At 39.3% G+C, this 17,239-nt stretch overlaps 1 protein-coding gene across 1 annotated transcript in view; it reads right to left on the bottom strand.

Annotated features, from left to right (window-relative positions):
- mpp7b (MAGUK p55 scaffold protein 7b) overlaps positions 1 to 17,239 on the bottom strand; it is a 57,004-nt gene extending 39,765 nt beyond the window's left edge. Inside the window, 5 exon segments of the mRNA XM_046876520.1 lie at positions 3,005 to 3,139; positions 6,447 to 6,527; positions 9,498 to 9,575; positions 13,422 to 13,540; positions 17,214 to 17,239. Of these exon segments, the coding sequence (XP_046732476.1) occupies positions 3,005 to 3,139; positions 6,447 to 6,527; positions 9,498 to 9,575; positions 13,422 to 13,529 (402 nt within the window). The 5' untranslated portion in view covers positions 13,530 to 13,540; positions 17,214 to 17,239.

The following is a 17,239-nucleotide window of genomic DNA, read 5'->3' as shown; positions in this document are numbered from 1 at the left end:
GGCTTAATGCTGGAACAGCAAAGCTTCGGAGAAAACATTTTACAAAAAACAAAAACATTCTGATACATCAGAATCAGAAACAGGTTTATTCTTGACACACACAAGGAATTTGGTTCCAGCTGTTAGTGAAAATAACAGATAGAAATCTCCATGTCCCCCTGTCCTCTACATCTGCCTCTTTCAAACCAACTACCTGCATGTCTTCCCTCACCACATCCATAAACCTCCTCCTTGACCTTCTTGTTTTCCTCTGGTAAAAGTTCTGTACACTTTTTTCAAGAAAAAGAAGTTTGAGCTCTGACATGAACTTGAGTAAAAAGTAGTCAATATTACTACCTGTTTAGAGTCTGTTTGGAAAATGTACTGTTTGCAGTGCGATCGATTCGAAATCAGATCGCACTGCAACGTATCGTATCGTTGGCTATGCATCGAGATGCGAATCGCATCGGCCCCTGTTATGGAGATGCACATCCATAGTGATGCTACCAAAGACATCCAATACAACCAAACTTTGTGGTAAGAGTTTTGGGAAGAAGCACGCATGGAAAAGCGGAAAAGTTGAATGTGGCAATACTTTTGTCTATACAGCATGTCTCAGTGTGCTAGACTGCACCGGTGTGTTTCCTCAATCAGATCAGTTTGACTCTGAAATCATGTTAACGCGTTCTCTGCATTTTTTTTTACTCCGCCTCTCTGTGCCTTACGGACGTGTACGTGTAATTGTCTAATGAATAAATCGAAGCATTTGGAACGTTTCATCTTCGTTGTTTTATTCCCGATTCTAATCATAATCGAGGCAGGAACAAGGGGAAAGAAGGTGAACAGCCGCTTGAGCCTGTAGATGGTACACATGGGGGAAAAAAAATATGATAAACTTTCCATTCTGCTTCTGGAATTCATAAATCCCCATTCATAAATGACAAAGTACCCCCCACTCCCCCTCCTCTACCTCTGCTCCCTGAATGCTCCTTGCCAGATGTTTCTGAGGAAAATAAAGTCACAAAATTTAAAAGGTGACATCAACGCGGTCATGATGAATTTCCTGCTTTTGCTCGAACTCCTGTTTGTGTCTGATGTACAGGAAACAGTAATCGGGGGACAGGTGCTGTTTTCAGGTTTGAGAAAAAATAGAACTAATGTGAGTACAGATGGTTCTTCAGGGAGACGGAAAAGGGGATGGATGAGGTTTAGCAGTTGTTTTAGTCTCGAGCTGTGTATCTGTGTAGCATTGTAATTTGAAATATCCCTCATAATATCTCCTAAATAGATTTTACTGTTAGACTTCATTGAAAAGAATTCTTTACGCGTCCGGTTTTATCGCGGAATTGCGTTTTAGCCACTTAACTAATTAGTTTGACTGATTTTCCCGATCTCTCGCGGAGAGCACGATAGAGAAAAAAGCTTATAGGGAATTGTTTTATGTTGAAATAATCACAATTTATTTATACAAATATAATTTGTCGTCCATTTATCTGAGTTTTCTATTTCTAAAAGACGTCATGAATAAAGGTGTGTTGCATTGAGGGTTTTAATTTCGGCTCATTTATATTTATTTATTTAAATTTTTCGTAAAAATGGTCAGATTTAGATGTTTCCGGGTGTTTACGGTTAAGATGTATGAATAATTCTATAAATCGCAAACAGATTTATACAAAAATTTTACTTTAATATCAAATGTGCTCAATGCACGAATTTTTCAACATTTGCCAGAAATAAAAATGTTATTTTAAAAATATTAATATTTTTATTAAAAGTGAAATGAGCTGAATTTCCTTTTTCTTTTCTTTTTTGCAAAAACTATCAAATGATCATTTTGAACAAAGTTCAAAAACTCATTCTATGTACTGAAGATATGAAAGGATTTAATTTTGTCTCATGTGAAAGTGTTTTTTAAAGGGTGGTTAACAATAATTGAGAAAAAAAGAGTGAAGATCAATTGTTCAAACTGCTTCAATTTACTCATAAGAGAATTACACGTGCACGTCCGTACGGCATGGAGAGGTGAAGAGAAAATGCAGAGAGGTGGAGAGTTAGTGGTTAAGGCATTGGTCTTTGGATCCGACGGTCGCAAGTTTAAATTCCTGCAGCAGCAATCTGCAACTGCTGGGCCCCTGAGCAAGGCCCTTGACCCCATCGCTACTCAGTGTTATAAACGAGAGAAATGCCTCTTTAATTTATATGGATAGGCGTGTCTGCACAAGGCTGTAAATGGTAAGCAACTCAAACTGAATTTTAGGGAGGTGTAACCAAGAGGTTAAGGCATTGGATGCTGGATCAGAAGATCCCAAGTTCAAATCCCAGCCCTACCAATTTGCCACTGCAGGACCCCTTGAGCAAGGTTTTTAAACCTTAACTGCTCAGTAATCGCTCTGGATAAAAGCGTCTGCCAATTGCTTGTGGAGATTTTTGCTCTTTCATCCACAAAGGTGTTAGCAAAATCAGGTACTGATGTAGGTGAGGTGAGGAGGCCTGGGGCGCACATTCATCAAACAGTGTTTACATTCATCAATAGTTTTGGAGCTTTATAGCCAATCCAGATCTTCCACACACTTTCAACCCAATGTAAAGCAGATCTTTATGGAGCTGGCTTTGTGCATAGGTGCATTGTCATGCTGAAAGAGGTTTGGGTCTCCTAGTTTCTAGTGAAGCGAAAGTTTCCTTCTACAGCATCCAAAACATCCTGTACAATTGTGTGCCTCCAACTTTGTGGTAGCATTTTGGGGGAAGAACCACACATGGCAAGAAAGTCTGGTGTCCCAATTGAGCAGATAAGGTTAAGGGCCTCGCTCAAGGGCCCCTAGCATAGGCAGCTGGAACGCACAACCTTATTATCAGTATTTCCAAGGTTTTAACCACTGAGCTACCACTTACCCGTTCATAATAACCTACGCAATGATGCAATTATGAAAGTTGCCACTATCCGACATGGAATACAGACTAGTTGTGCATTCTTTTCTAAATACAGTGAGGTAGGAAAATATCTCAGTGCTCCAGAGAAACTAACCAGAGGTTCTTTGCTTTTCATCAAGCAAATAATCCTGACTGAGTCTTCTTCATCTTCATCATCCTCAGCTGCCAGCGCTGGAATTTTGGGCTCGTACTCTTTCTGGGCTACGATATCATGCACTGAGAGAAGTTCCTAAAAAAAAAAAAGATTGCCAAAGCTTTTGACATGGTTACGTGCTGTGGATATACATGAGAAGCCGAAAAACACTTTCCGAAAAACACTCAACAACAGATTTTTTATTCATCGGATTTTGCAAACGTATATCACTTTTTTTTCAGAGACGAGAATTAGCGCAGGAAATAAATCGAGAACAACAAACGATCCAAGTAGCGCTTTATCGCTAAAGCGCTGAATGAATGAAGCTGTCACTGGTTAAGCTTCTGTACAGGAACCTCTGCCAATGTCTTCTAAAGCACAGAAAGTATTCCTGTGTCCTTTGAGTCATCGGGGGGAAGAAAAAAACAACCTGCGTCCCGGGGTTCAGTGATGTTTCGATTGGCTACGAAGCAGAACACTAGTGCTAGCTTGGGCCATAATAATCACGCTTCCCGAACACTGAGAGTATTTGTGTTGTCTCCAGGAAAAGCACATTCGCTAGAGATTGATTTTCTCCCCAAAGAACCATTCGAGCTAGCTACAAGAATCCGACCAAATAAGGAATGGATTAATACACTCCTGTTTTCAGAGTATTAGGCGTGACTGATGCTAATGCTATCAGGAAATCTGAAACAGTGTGCAATGAAATTATTTTTAAGTCTCTTTGTTTCTCTCTCTCGCTCTTCATCTATCTCTCTATATGTATTTTGGGATAAAATTGAGTAAATGCAAAAAATATGCTTGCCAAAAAGATTTTGTTATCAGTTCATTTCACTTCCCACAGTTTCCTGAGGTAAACTTTGACCCTGTGGATGAACGAGCTTTGAATGTGAAAGATGAAACATCAAATGTGCTGCTGTGCTAACTTGTTATTATTGTAGCTTGTTGCTAAGCGTTCATACCCATGCTAGCTAGCAGACGTTAGCTAACATTTGCTCAAGCCTAAGAAGAATCGCATGAAGAATCGACATGGAATGGAAAAGCTAATTTTTGTTTTAGCTGTCAATCAACTTCCTTTGGCCTGGGCCGAGCCTTCTGATTAGCTAATGACGGATAAACTTGTTGTTACACCAAAAACTGATTTAGAACATAATAAATCTGGGCTTTTGTGATGGAAAAAAAACATTAAGTCGACCAGAAATGAATGTCAGTACACTGCATTTATCCTGACGTGACAGCTGCAGTTAGACACAATACCGAAAAATCTCCCGATGAGTTTTAGTTTCACGGTTGTTTGTACTGTAGTAATTGGCATTAATCAGCGTCTGGTCCGCTTGAGATTTTCCCTGCAACAAATCTAGCAGCCAAACAGTGTCATCTTGCTTTTCTTTCTTTTCTTTTTTTTTTTTGTTTCCACTGACTTTTGGTTGAGTGTGTCTGGAAGCAGCTAGTCAGACTTGACTGATGGTTGGACAAGGGTCTGGAAATGGAAAGGCAACGTAAAAAGACTAATTGGAAATTATGTTTGGAAACGACGCGAGAGTGGAAAAGGCAAATACAATATCCATCCGTTTGATTTCCCATTTCCATGTATATTTTCCATTTTTCTCCCATTCTATTTTCCTAGATATTTTATTTCCAGCTGTAATTGTGAGTCATCCAATCATTCAGGAAAGAATTGTAATGGTATTCACTATCATACCTATACACCAGCTGACTGATACAGTTCTACAGTTCGTTAATTCAATCTTCACCTAATATTTACATTAAACATCAGAATAAGGAAAAACCTTGTGATTTCTGTGACTCTAACTGTGACATAGGTGATTGCGCCACATGGGCTGGTTTAAGTATTTCAGAAATCTCCTGGGAATTTAACACACAGCAGTCCATAGAGTTTATACACAGTAATGTGAAAAACAGATAACAACCTGTTAGCAGAAGGAAGGGTCTACAGGGTGAAAATCCTTGTTGATGAGGAGAATAATCAGACTGCATCACACCTTACTCAAAACCCTAACCCTAACCCTAACCTTGGGCTGGGATGGGCTAGAAGAGCAGAAGATCACATCAGGTTCCACACCTGTGGGCTGAGAATAAAGATTCAGAGGCTATTATGGTTACATCCAATCTGGACAAATTGTGCCCATGAGTTCCTCAAGATTCCTGTTTTTGGCTGACAGGAGTGAAAGCTGAGGTCCTCTGCTATTGAAGCTCATCAACCCCAAGATTTGATGTTTTTCTGCTCACCACGTTTGCAAAGAGTGATTATATGACTCGCACTGTGCGGGTTTTTATACTCCTTTGCCATTGTTGCTTGTCAGATTGTATGAACATTGTATTTACGACAAACCACCCTGAGATGGTTTGAAGTTGTCGCGCTTATTGCGTCGTCAGGTTCGACGCTCCTATTGGTTCTCGATTTGATGGTTGTCGTAGGAGAAGTCACACCGCAGGAACGAGTCTGAAATCTTCTGACACTGCTAGATTTTCATCATGACAAATCAGCAATCAAAGACTACGGACTTTGGCCTCAGATTATAGGTATCTTTTGGGATTTTCTCACAAATCTCAGTTTCTCAGTCAGCTCAGACCAGTCTGCTCATTCTTCTCTTAACTCTCTCATGAATTCAATTTAATTCAATTTAATAAATTTTTATCTGATTGCACTTTTAACGATGAACATTGTCTCAAAGCAGCTTTACACAGATAATGTGTAGATTAAAAGTGAATATGTTCTTTATAAGTAAGTTTGTCCCTGATGAGCGAGCCGGTGGCGACTGTGGCAAGGAAAAACTCCCCGAGACGGCATAAGGAAGAAACCTTGAGAGGAACCAGACTCAAGAGGGAACCCATCCTCATCTGGGTTGCACCGAAAGTCCATTTGTAGCGGATATACGATGTTGCTGGGTGCAGTGATAATGATCAGAAGCGAAAAGTAGTCCTGAGTCAGTGTTGACATTAACTACAGTCCAATCCATCCTCAAAGTACCCAAAGAGTTTTAGAGGGGGTCTGCTCACAGGATGTTTTTTGTCTTTCACACCACTTTGTATAAACTCTTAAGACCGCTGTCTGTGAAATTCCCAGGAGATCAGCAGTTTATAAAACAACTACGTCACATATAAATCACAGACATCATACTGACATTTTTGATGAACATTATTTACAACTCGTGATTTCCTTCCGCTTAATTTAATAACTATTGCACTGCCGCCACATGATTGGATGATTAGATAAATGCACAAATGAGCTAAAGTGTGCTATATAATGCCAAATGAATTTATAAGCATGCAGATAATGTAACATGCTGAAACTTCTGCTATATGCATTTTACTCATATAATTATTATATACTGCTTAAGCTCCAAGCACACAAACTTTATAGCTTATCATGCAGCATTACCTGGACATGAGGTTTGGATAGCAAGTGTATCAGCTCCTTAACGTCTGGTCTGGCCTCTAAAGTATGCAGTTCCTTCATTATCTGCAAAAAAAATGGAAATATTGAGAGTTTGGCAGTATGAGAATTTCTTACCACTTAAAAAGAAATAATTGCAGTGTATATAGTTACTTATACTGTATGCTAATCATAGCTTTCTTTGTCCTGTATGTATAACGAATAAGACGTGTTTAATATTTGCATTGGCCCTCGTAACTCTTAGATTTACTGTAATAGGCCTACCAGAGCCAATAAAACGCAAATCTGCTTTTACGTCTGAATGAGACCCTGCAGTTGGCTGGTGTTCAGTCCACAGGAACCAAAACATATGAATAACGTGTCTGAATCATCACTAACAATGATGGAGGATGATACGTTACCTGTGTATAAAAATTGACCAGGGAGCAGGACAATAAATGATTTTAAATAGAAAACACATTTTTTAAAGTTTGTATTGGTATTTATTTTTTTGGGGAAAAAAAGAGAATTATGGCTTCAACCATGCAAGAACATTTTCAGATGGAAAAAATATAATTCAATTTTAACAATACTTTTAACAATAGACATTCTTACAAAGCAGATGAGGAAGAAACCTTGAGAGGAACTAGACTCCAAAGACCCCTGGATATTCATGCATTATACATTATATGAGCAAAAGAATTGGGACATCTGACTTTTCCACCCAAATATGGTTCTTCTCCAAACTCTTACAAACTTGGAGGCACACACTTCTATACAATGTCTTTGGATCTGGTGGCATGTACTTTTTAATTGCACAAACCCACCACCTTGGAGATAACATGGGTTGGAAGTGTGTGGATAATCTTGAGTTGCCTGTTAAAAAGCTCAAAACCCTATTAAACACCTTTGGGATGGATGTGAGCTCTGATTGCACCCCAGATCTCCTCATCTCACCTACATCGGTAAACCACTCTCCTCAGTTCTGTTAGATTTATAAAAGCCGTCTAAATAATTTGCCTTAAACCAGCTATTAATATAAGTTAATATACACTATATGGGAAAAAGTGTTGGGACACCAGATTTTTTCAGCCATATGTCGTTCTTCCCCAAATTGTTGGAAGTTTCCCCCAAACGTTGCACATACACAATTGTGTAGGATGTCTTTGAATGTGGTAGCATGACATTTTTACTTCACTTGAACTAGGAGACCCAAACCTGTTCCAGCATGACAATGACCTTGTGCACAAAGCCAGCTCTATGAAGAAAACATGGGTTGGAATTGTGTGGAAGATCGTGAGTGAAATGCTATAGAGCTCAAACCCTACTGAACACCTTTGGATGAATGTGAACACTGACTGCACTCCAGGCCTCCTCACCTCACCTACATCAGTACCTGACTTTACTAACACCCCACGTAGCTGAATGACCACAAATCTCCACAAAATCTAGTGGAACATCTTCCCAGAGGAGTGTAGATTGTTGTAACAGTAAATGGGGAGTAAAAGTGGAACGGGATGTTCAAAAAGAAGGTGGTCAGGGATCCACAAACTTTTGTCCAGACAGTATATTTTCAGTATTGTTAAAATTATTAACAATATAAGAGATGATCCTTAAAAGACGGTGCAGAAATCCAGTCTCAGAGGGGATTAATTCTAGTACGAATCCAAATGTAGTACCATTGTCTGCATTGCAGGTCACCAACGAGGCTAGCAGAGCTCACTGCGGTCACGAACGTCACCAGACACGGACATTAACATGAAACTCAACACAGGGCTAGCGACACGTGGAAAAATAGTTTTAGCAGCTTAGAGCACGAAACGTCCTCCTTGCGTTCGCTCCGCGGTCAGATGGAAAGCGATACGGCTTATGGTGCGTGGTTTCAAGAAACAGCCAGCGGTTGCCCTCACAGCCGAGAGATAATCTTCTGTTTCGACCATCACCGCAGATACGAACTGATACGGCCAAAAGCAAAAAAGCTTTTGGGATGATTCAGCTAGAAGCTATTAGCATGAACAGAGTCAAGATTGATGTCTAAAGCGCAGTGGGACACCACAGAGATGGACATGCTAAGTTCATCAGAAGCTGTTCTGCATTGTCGGTTCCTTCCTGACACACACAGGAGCTGGACATTATCCAGCCTCCTACCAAGAGCCTTTTTTTTATTTTATTTAAAGTCAGGCTTGAAAAAAATGGCAGGAATGTTAAGATTCATGTTTCCTGAATTGCCCTATATGGCATGACAGCTATGTTGTTGCCTCAGAGCTCGCAGGGTTCCAGGTTCAATCATGAGCTGCAGTTCCTGTGACACAGTGGTGGACAGTAAGAAGTAAATATATTTCGTTACTGTACTTAAGTAGCTTTTTCGCGTATCTGTACTTTACTGAAGTATTTCTATTTGAGGAGACTTTTACTTTAACTTCAATACATTTCAAAGTAAAATCTCTTTTTACTCAACTAGATTTTGGTCGCTTCTTTTTATTTATGAGTGGATTATGAGGTGGTATCAAAGTTTCGAGACTAACGATGCTAACTGGTGCTGTTTTGACCACCTGCATTACCACGTCTGCGATTTCATCACGGACAGCGAGTTAGAACAAGGTAGAGCAAATTCTGTGTGAAACTGGGCAAATCTTCCACAGAGACGTTTGACACGACATCTGCTTGACATGCTTCAAAAGAGTGGAAGACGACAAGAGGTCAGGAAGACCCTTAACAAATTCAACCCCCGAAAATGTAGAAACCTTTCAGCAACTTGTGCATGATGAATATCGGAAAACAATCCACAGGATCTTACTACCGCATCCACACTACATTCCAGACGTGGCTCTGGAGATGAAAAAACCAAGCTGCCATTGTTGTTTATATTCATTTTCATTTCATTTTTTTCCCCAAAGATCTGAACATGATCTTTATTACACTTATGTTTCATCGCTTGAAGAAAACCAAAAGTGACTTAATGTTACTCATGATGCATTTGTGTTAAAGTTTTTAGTGTTTGATTACATTCTCCATCTAGCTCCTAACTAGAGAGTGTCTTCTAGAAAGTTCTCTCACCTCTTGTGCCAGTTGTTCAGCGTGGTCCTCGACTGGTGCTGGTTTCTGTGCTCCAAACCTCTGTAACCTCTCATGGAGCTGTGCAGAGAGAAAAGCTGTGTAAAGGAACCTTCACAGTGCCTTAATACAGTTATTTATCATCATTATCAATATTATATTCATTATATCATCATTATCATCATCAACATCATCATATCATTGTTGTCGTCATCATCATCATCATCATCAGGATCATATACATCATATCGTCAATATCCATTATCATATCTTTCTCATATCTTTCTCATATTATGATCATCTGCCTCCTGTCAGATGTTCCACCTATTACATAAAGCGACAAAATCTTTTTCTTTCTTTCTTTCTTTCTTTCTTTCTTTCTTTCTTTCTTTCTTTCTTTCTTTCTTTCTTTCTTTCTTTCTTTCCCTCTCTCTGTCTCTCTTTCGCGCTCTCTCTCTCTCATATCTTGAATATCGTCTCTGTAATATAAATATTACCAGCAGCAATGCTTCTCTATGTTGATTAGAATAAAGAATACTGGAAAACTCATTCTGCTGTTGATTAATGTTCAGTAGAAATGTAAAACATGGGGCATTTCGAGCCCAGCAGGACATCCCGGTTAACCGAGCTGGTTTGTGCTGCATTATTAGGAAAGTGAGATATGAATAAAATATATATGATTATTATTACACTGCAGCGTGGATCGTTAAATCATTCAGCAGAAACCGAGTTTAAAACTCAGAACAATAAGGCAGCAAGTTACAGGAAAGAATTAGGACTTGCCTGTCTCTCTGTCTGTTCAACTGTCTGTCTGTACAACTGTCTGTCTCTCTGACTGTTTAACTGTCTGTCTGTTTAACTGCCTGTCTCTTTGTCTGTTAAACTGTCTGTCTGTTAAACTGTCTGTCTATACAACTGTCTGTCTGTTTAATTGTCTGTCTGTTTAACTGCCTATCTCTCTGTCTGTTAATCTGTCTGTCTGTTTAACTGTCTCTCTGTATACCTGACTGTCTGTATAACTGCCTGTCTCTCTGTCTTTTTAACTGTCTGTCTCTCTGTCTGTTTAACTGTCTGTCTGTGTAACTTTTGGTCTGTATAGCTGCCTGTCTGTCTGTCTGACTTTCTGTTTAACTGTCTGTCTGACTTTTTGTTTAATTGTCTGTCTGAGTTTCTGTTTAACTGTCTGTCTGTCTGCCTTTCTATTTACCTGTCTGGCTGTTTAACTGTTTGTCTGTTTAACTGTCTATATGTTTGTCTATTTAACTAGCTGTTTATCTGTTTATCTGTCTGTCCGTTTAACTGTCTATATGTTTGCCTGTTTAACTGCCTGTCTGTCTCTTTGAATTTCTGTCTGTTTAACTTTCAGTCTCTCTCTCTGTTAAACAGTCTGCAGTGAGGGCGTCTGACTCTGAGACAGCTAAATCAAGTGTCATTAAGCATGAAATCACTAAACTGTCCTGCACTGTGGTTGTACAGCTGAACACCTCGACTCTGAAAGCATCAGTCTCAGAGACGGACGAGTGAAAGACTGCCGTGAAATTGCAAGATAGAAGTGATCATATTTACAGCCCTCATGTAGCGATGAGCTCGTATATAAAAGACAGCGAAAAAATGAGCTTGTTTTATAACAGCTGGATTTACGAAAACAATGTCAGAGCTTTTTCTTTTGTGTAGACAAAAGTCCAGGCCAAGTCACAACCACATGTGGGCCACGGGCAATGCAGCACTCTCTCTCGCTCTTTCTCTCTCTCTCTCTCTCTCTCTCTCTCTCTCTCTCTCTCTCTCTCTCTCTCTCGCTCTCTTGCTCTCCAGAGGCCGGATGTCTGAACCCGGTCTACATAACTGCACATAAAACTCCCTCCAAAATACTGATCATGTCACTTACTCAGCCTTACGCCAAATATCACACCTCATATACACACAGGCCAAAACATATCAACTGATTCCTCAAATGATTCCTTTTTCCCTCTTGAACATTCAGACATGAGAGTCTGCTGAGGTCCTGCTCCGGGTGGTGAGGGGTGAAGGCGCAACACTGAAACAGCTCAGGTTCTTTTACTGACTGACAACCGGAAGAGAAGAGGATAGGTAGAGAGACGAGGAAAGGAAAGGTTTAGAAGAGGAGGGGAAGGCTGAAGAGAAGAGAAGAGAAGAGAAGAGAAGAGAAGAGAAGAGAAGAGAAGAGAAGAGAAGAGAAGAGAAGAGAGGGAACACAAAAGATTATAGGAGACGTGGAAAGATAGGAAAGGAAATATAAAGAGAGGAACAGAGAGTGGTGAAGATGGAGAGGAGGAGAGGAAGATACAGGAGAGGAGATGAAGCTAGGTAAAGACATGAAAGGAGATGACAGATCATCATCATCATCATCATCATCATTGCATTATTATTAAATTTCTTTCCTTCCACGTTTCTGTTGTTTCTCTTATTCCTTTATTTAGTTGCTCATTTTTTATTGCAGTTTTTTTCTTTCCCTGGATTTATTTTCTGTACTTTCTTTCTTTCACAGCTCTGAATATACAAACCATGTAATCTGGGTTCATATTAAAGATACAAACTGACACCAAACTCTGACCTTCACTTCACCCAAACAATGAAACCGTTATAATTTTACAGTAAAGTGTGTCACCTGCTTCCTGTTTTCCTTTCGCATTTCGACAAACATTTCCTACAGAACCCTGACACACTCTGAAAAAAAACAAAAAAAAATGTTTGTGTTCTCAGCTGAGATGAGTTTGGAGTGTGTCTGGAACTCGGCCTGCATCCCCAGGCTCACTATATCAACTTTATATATTTCAGCCCTCGAGCAGGAGTGTTTAGGTCGTAAATAATTTCCTGCTCGCCTCCCGAGAGCCTCTCACCAACGCAGTGAGCACTTGTTCTCTGAGGGTCCTTGAGCAGGTGGTGTGTGTGTGTGTGTGTGTGTGTGTGTGTGAAACAGCTTGTCGGCTTGTGCATGTACAGAATGTTAGAAGTCGAGCAGACAAGTAGCCAATTCTGTACATGCACGGTCAGTGTCCTCGAGCTGACTCCAGTGTTGAACTTCAGTGGTGGACAGTAATAAAGTAAATGTAATTCTTTATTGTTTTTTTCACATTTTTGTACATTTCTGAAGTATTTCCACCTGGGAAGATTTTTATTCTATGGTCACTACATTTCAAAGTCAAATATCTTACTTTTCACTAAATGTTTTCGAAAAAATCAGTCATTTTATAAGGATAACCGGTCTACACATCACCAATGAGGGGCCAGCGCAGGTTCTGTTTTCAACTTGTTTTGATTGGCGCTTGGTGGCATCTACTGATCACCAACAATTTCAGCGTCAGTTCAAGAACAAGCAGAACATTTTTAGAGGAATAAATGATCATTAATCACCTGTGGCCTTAATTGCACAATTTTTTTAAGTAGTTAAAAAGAACATTTTAGGATTATGATAATTGTAATAGAAATCAATCAGTGTTTGATTCGGTTATATCATTCTATTAATAGATCAGAGTGCTGAGATAGAACAAAAATAATAATAGGAACATTAGAGCCATAATAAATCATAGTACTTTGGATACGTAAGTGCAATTGTAGGCAAAAACGTATGTACTTTTCCTCAAGTGAAAGTTAAAAGGGACACTTTTACTGTTACTGGAGTCATATTTTCCAAATGTGTTTCAACTTTGTGTACTTGGTCTACCACTGAGATCTTCCACACACTTCCAAACCATGTAAAGCATATCTTCGAGGAGTTCCCTTTCTGCACTGAAATGCTGAAGCAGGTTTGCGTCTCCCAGTTCAAATACAGGAAAATTTCATTCGACAGAATTCTCTGCCTCCATCTTTGTGGTAACAGTTTGATGAAGAGCCACATAAGGCTGGAAGAGTCAGGTGTCCAAATACTTTTGCCAATATATATATTTACAACACCACATTGCTCTTTACCTTGATGAGTACATGCAGAGAGTTGACCATCAACATGTTCTGAAGAAAACTGCTCTCATCTGTAGCATCCATGTAAGGCTTGAGTCCATATAGCAGATTGACTAGCATGCTGCACGCACCTAGCAAAAAAGAATAAACACACACACACACACACACACACACACATACACACACGTCACACATGCAAACACACATACTAACTTACTAACAGGATGAAAATGGATTTAATACTGTCCTAAATATTCAAGGAATGACAGGAAGTGCAACGCTAGCTCGATGGTGTATGAGATACGTCTGAGATTTATGTATAGGTTCTAGTAGATGTTGTTCCACTAGCTTTTTATATCAAATCCACTGCAGTTCTGCATTTCGCAGTTCGACAAAATTTAAAGCTTCGGTAATCAAACAGGACCAATAAAATGGTAGCTTCTGAAGGTCAAGATAGTCGTAGGACCTTCAATTCCTTCGATTAGAGCTTGTACACTTTAAGAATGATGAATACAACATCTAGAAAGAAAGACATCTGTGCAAGATTGACCTTTATTTTTAAATAGTTGGAACTCTTCTGGCCACAAGATTCAGAATCTTGGCTTTGTTGGCTGGTCACACTTGTGTGTAGAAATACTTACTCTAAATTATTTGTGCTGGTTTTCAGCAGAAGAACACATTTTTGAACAATTGTAGTTAATTTCATGAGATTTTAAATATTTGGAATATTTTTGTACACTTTTCTGTCCATGAGCTTCAGAATCTCTACGACACAAGACACTGGATTCCAAAAACAAAAAAACACCCACTAGCTAATCTCATGTTGTACGAAGCATGTTGTATCTTTTGTACAGTTTTCTGTCCACAAGCTTCAGAATCTTTCCTTGTTTGTACTGTACCTCCAATCCGAACATCTCATTTCTTAATCCTCTGACTTGAAGTCTTTCAGAAGTAAAGAAAATGTTCTGGATTCCTGTCAGCACGTTTTTTAAAGCTTTATGATTCCAGGAGCACATGGCGCACTCGCTGAGGAAAGGGAAAATTGGATTGCTCTTCCTTGATCCCAACTCATAAGAGGATTGTTTAAGGCGCAAAAATAAATCATTATGCACACCATAACATGTCTGCCAATCATTTCCTTGGCTTATTAAATTTAATTTGAGGAAAAAGGTACCAGATCTGCCACTCTCCACGGAAGGCTTACAAGCAAACTTCCAGACTGCTTCAGAGCTTCCAAGCCAAACAAATCTCCTCATTAACATCCCTAGTAAATCCACATTGGATAAACATGGATGGATTTGTGTGGCCAGTGTGGTACCGACATCCCAGGTGTGGGTTCCGCAGGACTGCAGAGGTCCAGATTTACAGCTACGGTTGTTGAAGGCATCTTCGAACCTGGCAAACCCCCTACACCATATCTCTTTCTTACTCCCAAGTGCAGGTCTATATCACGCATGGTCATCCAGAGCAGGACCAGAACCAGATGCGATCCACCTGCACAACTCCTCCATATCTGATTTAAGGCAAATTTCCATCCAAAATGTTAAAGGTTTTAGCAGGGATAAAGGCTTGCATATGTCTCATACACATTTACCATACTTCATATGTTCCGCTGATGAAAAATTGGAAAGCTCTTTAGTTAAGTGGTAGAACATCTTCAAGTCAATTAATTGAACAACAACTTTTTAAAAAATCTATTTTTTAGCCATCTTGTTTCCATTGACATGATTCCTCCATCCATCCAACTTCCTGCACTCATCTTCTCAACATTTCATCCAATTCTTTTACAACATACATAGGTTCTAGATCTTCTCTACAGCTCTAGCACACAGATCTTCTTTACATGTTCAACAATTCTTTATTCATCCAATCCTTCCACCTACCTGCTTGATATCCCCTCATCTATCCAACCTTGTTTTCAGCATGTTTTAGTCCCTTCATCCATCCATTCATTCATCCATCCATCCATCCATTTCTTCATTCTTTCATCCTTCCATCCATCACTCTCTGTCTATCTGAGGCCTTCTAACAGCCTCCATCCATCCAACCATCCATCCATCCATCCATCCATCCATCCATCCATTTATCTATCCATCTATCCACCTTCTTGTACAAGCCTCCTTTATTTTCATCCACCCAGCATCTAGTAACTTTTTTACTGTCTTTAATGTATCCAACTTTTTCTACTGAACTCTTTTTGATACTCCTCCATCCAACCTCTGGGTGTAAATTCTCTGACCATACGGTTTATATTAAACGTTAAAAAACAGCAACCCCAGGTCATACTTCTGGTCCTCATTGTGTTCAGGCACAACATTCACACTTGATTCAGATTCTACTTTTACCGGCTGAGAGAAAACGTACTCCCATGATGAGTAGACGTGCACATCATGTCTTCACCCAGCTGAAGCATGGGTGTGGGAGCTTTGGTATCGCAGTCCAGGTAGAAAACAGAGCGTATTAATGATAAATCGGACGAAAGGCTTCAGTGGTGAACTCTGGAGTTCAGATCGAAAGCGTCTCATGAAGATAAGAGAATCGGAAAAGAGCGTTGGCTGAAATGCATGATTATGTGCTGATAAAAAAAATTGGATCGTTTGGTTTGAAGAGAGAAAGAAAATGACATCATTACAGAATTACGTGCAATGGAATCGAGAAGCCAAGGCATGTTTGGTGCCTGAGTTTACGTTTTTTTTTTTTATTTGATTATGTGTTGAAATCGTTTTCACCAGACACATAATTCACTTTATTTCAGTGACTATACTTCCATCTTGTGGAGAAACTACACCATGCCATATGAAGAACTAGATGCTGCCCAAGATCTCGCCTGCTGTAGGTCATCTCTGAGTCAGCATCACTATAATATAATCATCGGTCTCTTCAGTCTTTCATCTATTTTCTTAAGAATGCTTGGACCCCTCAGATCACATGTTGTGGGCATAACTTGTAATATTTAGTTCAGACTGATGTATTTTTTACCTCCCAACTTAAAAATAAAACAAGATGAGTTAATTCGTGCTGCAGAATGAACCTAAAGTGATCTTTCAGGGTTTTTTTTTCACAGGACAAATTCTTGATGATCAAACTCTTGATGTCACTCAAATGAGGATGAGGTTTTACTTTTGAGTCTGGTTCCTCTCAAGGTTTCTTCCTCATAACATCTAAGGGAGTTTTTCCTTGCCACAGTCACCACAGCTGCTCATCAGAGATAAATACACATTGTTCATCTTAAGTGTTAAATTCTGTAAAGCTGCTTTGTGAAAAGCGCTATAGAAATAAACGTGACTTGACAAATTGTGAAGTAGCGGAAAAGCTTGGAATTGGACGAATACTTTTTTTTCTCTTTAATTTTCCAGTCTGATAAAGATCTGAAATTGGCACAGCGCTTTAGATTTTGTGTCACAACATTGAAACGGCTTCTTAAAACATTTTCAATCCCAAACAAAATGGAACATGGAGATACTTGAACAGGCAAAAACGTGCTAAAGTTCTTCCAGGTACATTTTTTTCAAGTAGAATTTGAAATACACTCTGAAGGAACATCAATAATTCCCACCCAATCATCAATAATTTCTTTGCTTCTCTAAAACTAACAAGTTTTATCATTTAAGCCTGATATAATTAATATCCATATCAATACACTCTGCACTGTACTGCAAATTCCCTTCTTTAGACACTTTTTTTTCAAATAATATCCAATCTAGATCTAAAAATAGATTGTGCAAGTCACACAAAACACATTTTGTAATCAAGAGTCCACAAAAGTGCTAAAAATCATAGATTTGCACTAAAATCCTTACTTACATTCCTGGGAAAGATTCTGAATTGAG

The sequence above is a fragment of the Silurus meridionalis genome, chromosome 20, assembly GCF_014805685.1.
Source record: "Silurus meridionalis isolate SWU-2019-XX chromosome 20, ASM1480568v1, whole genome shotgun sequence".
NCBI classification, from domain to species: Eukaryota; Metazoa; Chordata; class Actinopteri; order Siluriformes; family Siluridae; genus Silurus; species Silurus meridionalis.
The sequence above is the reverse complement of the archived record's forward strand: the minus strand, read 5'-3'. Positions and strand labels throughout refer to the sequence as shown.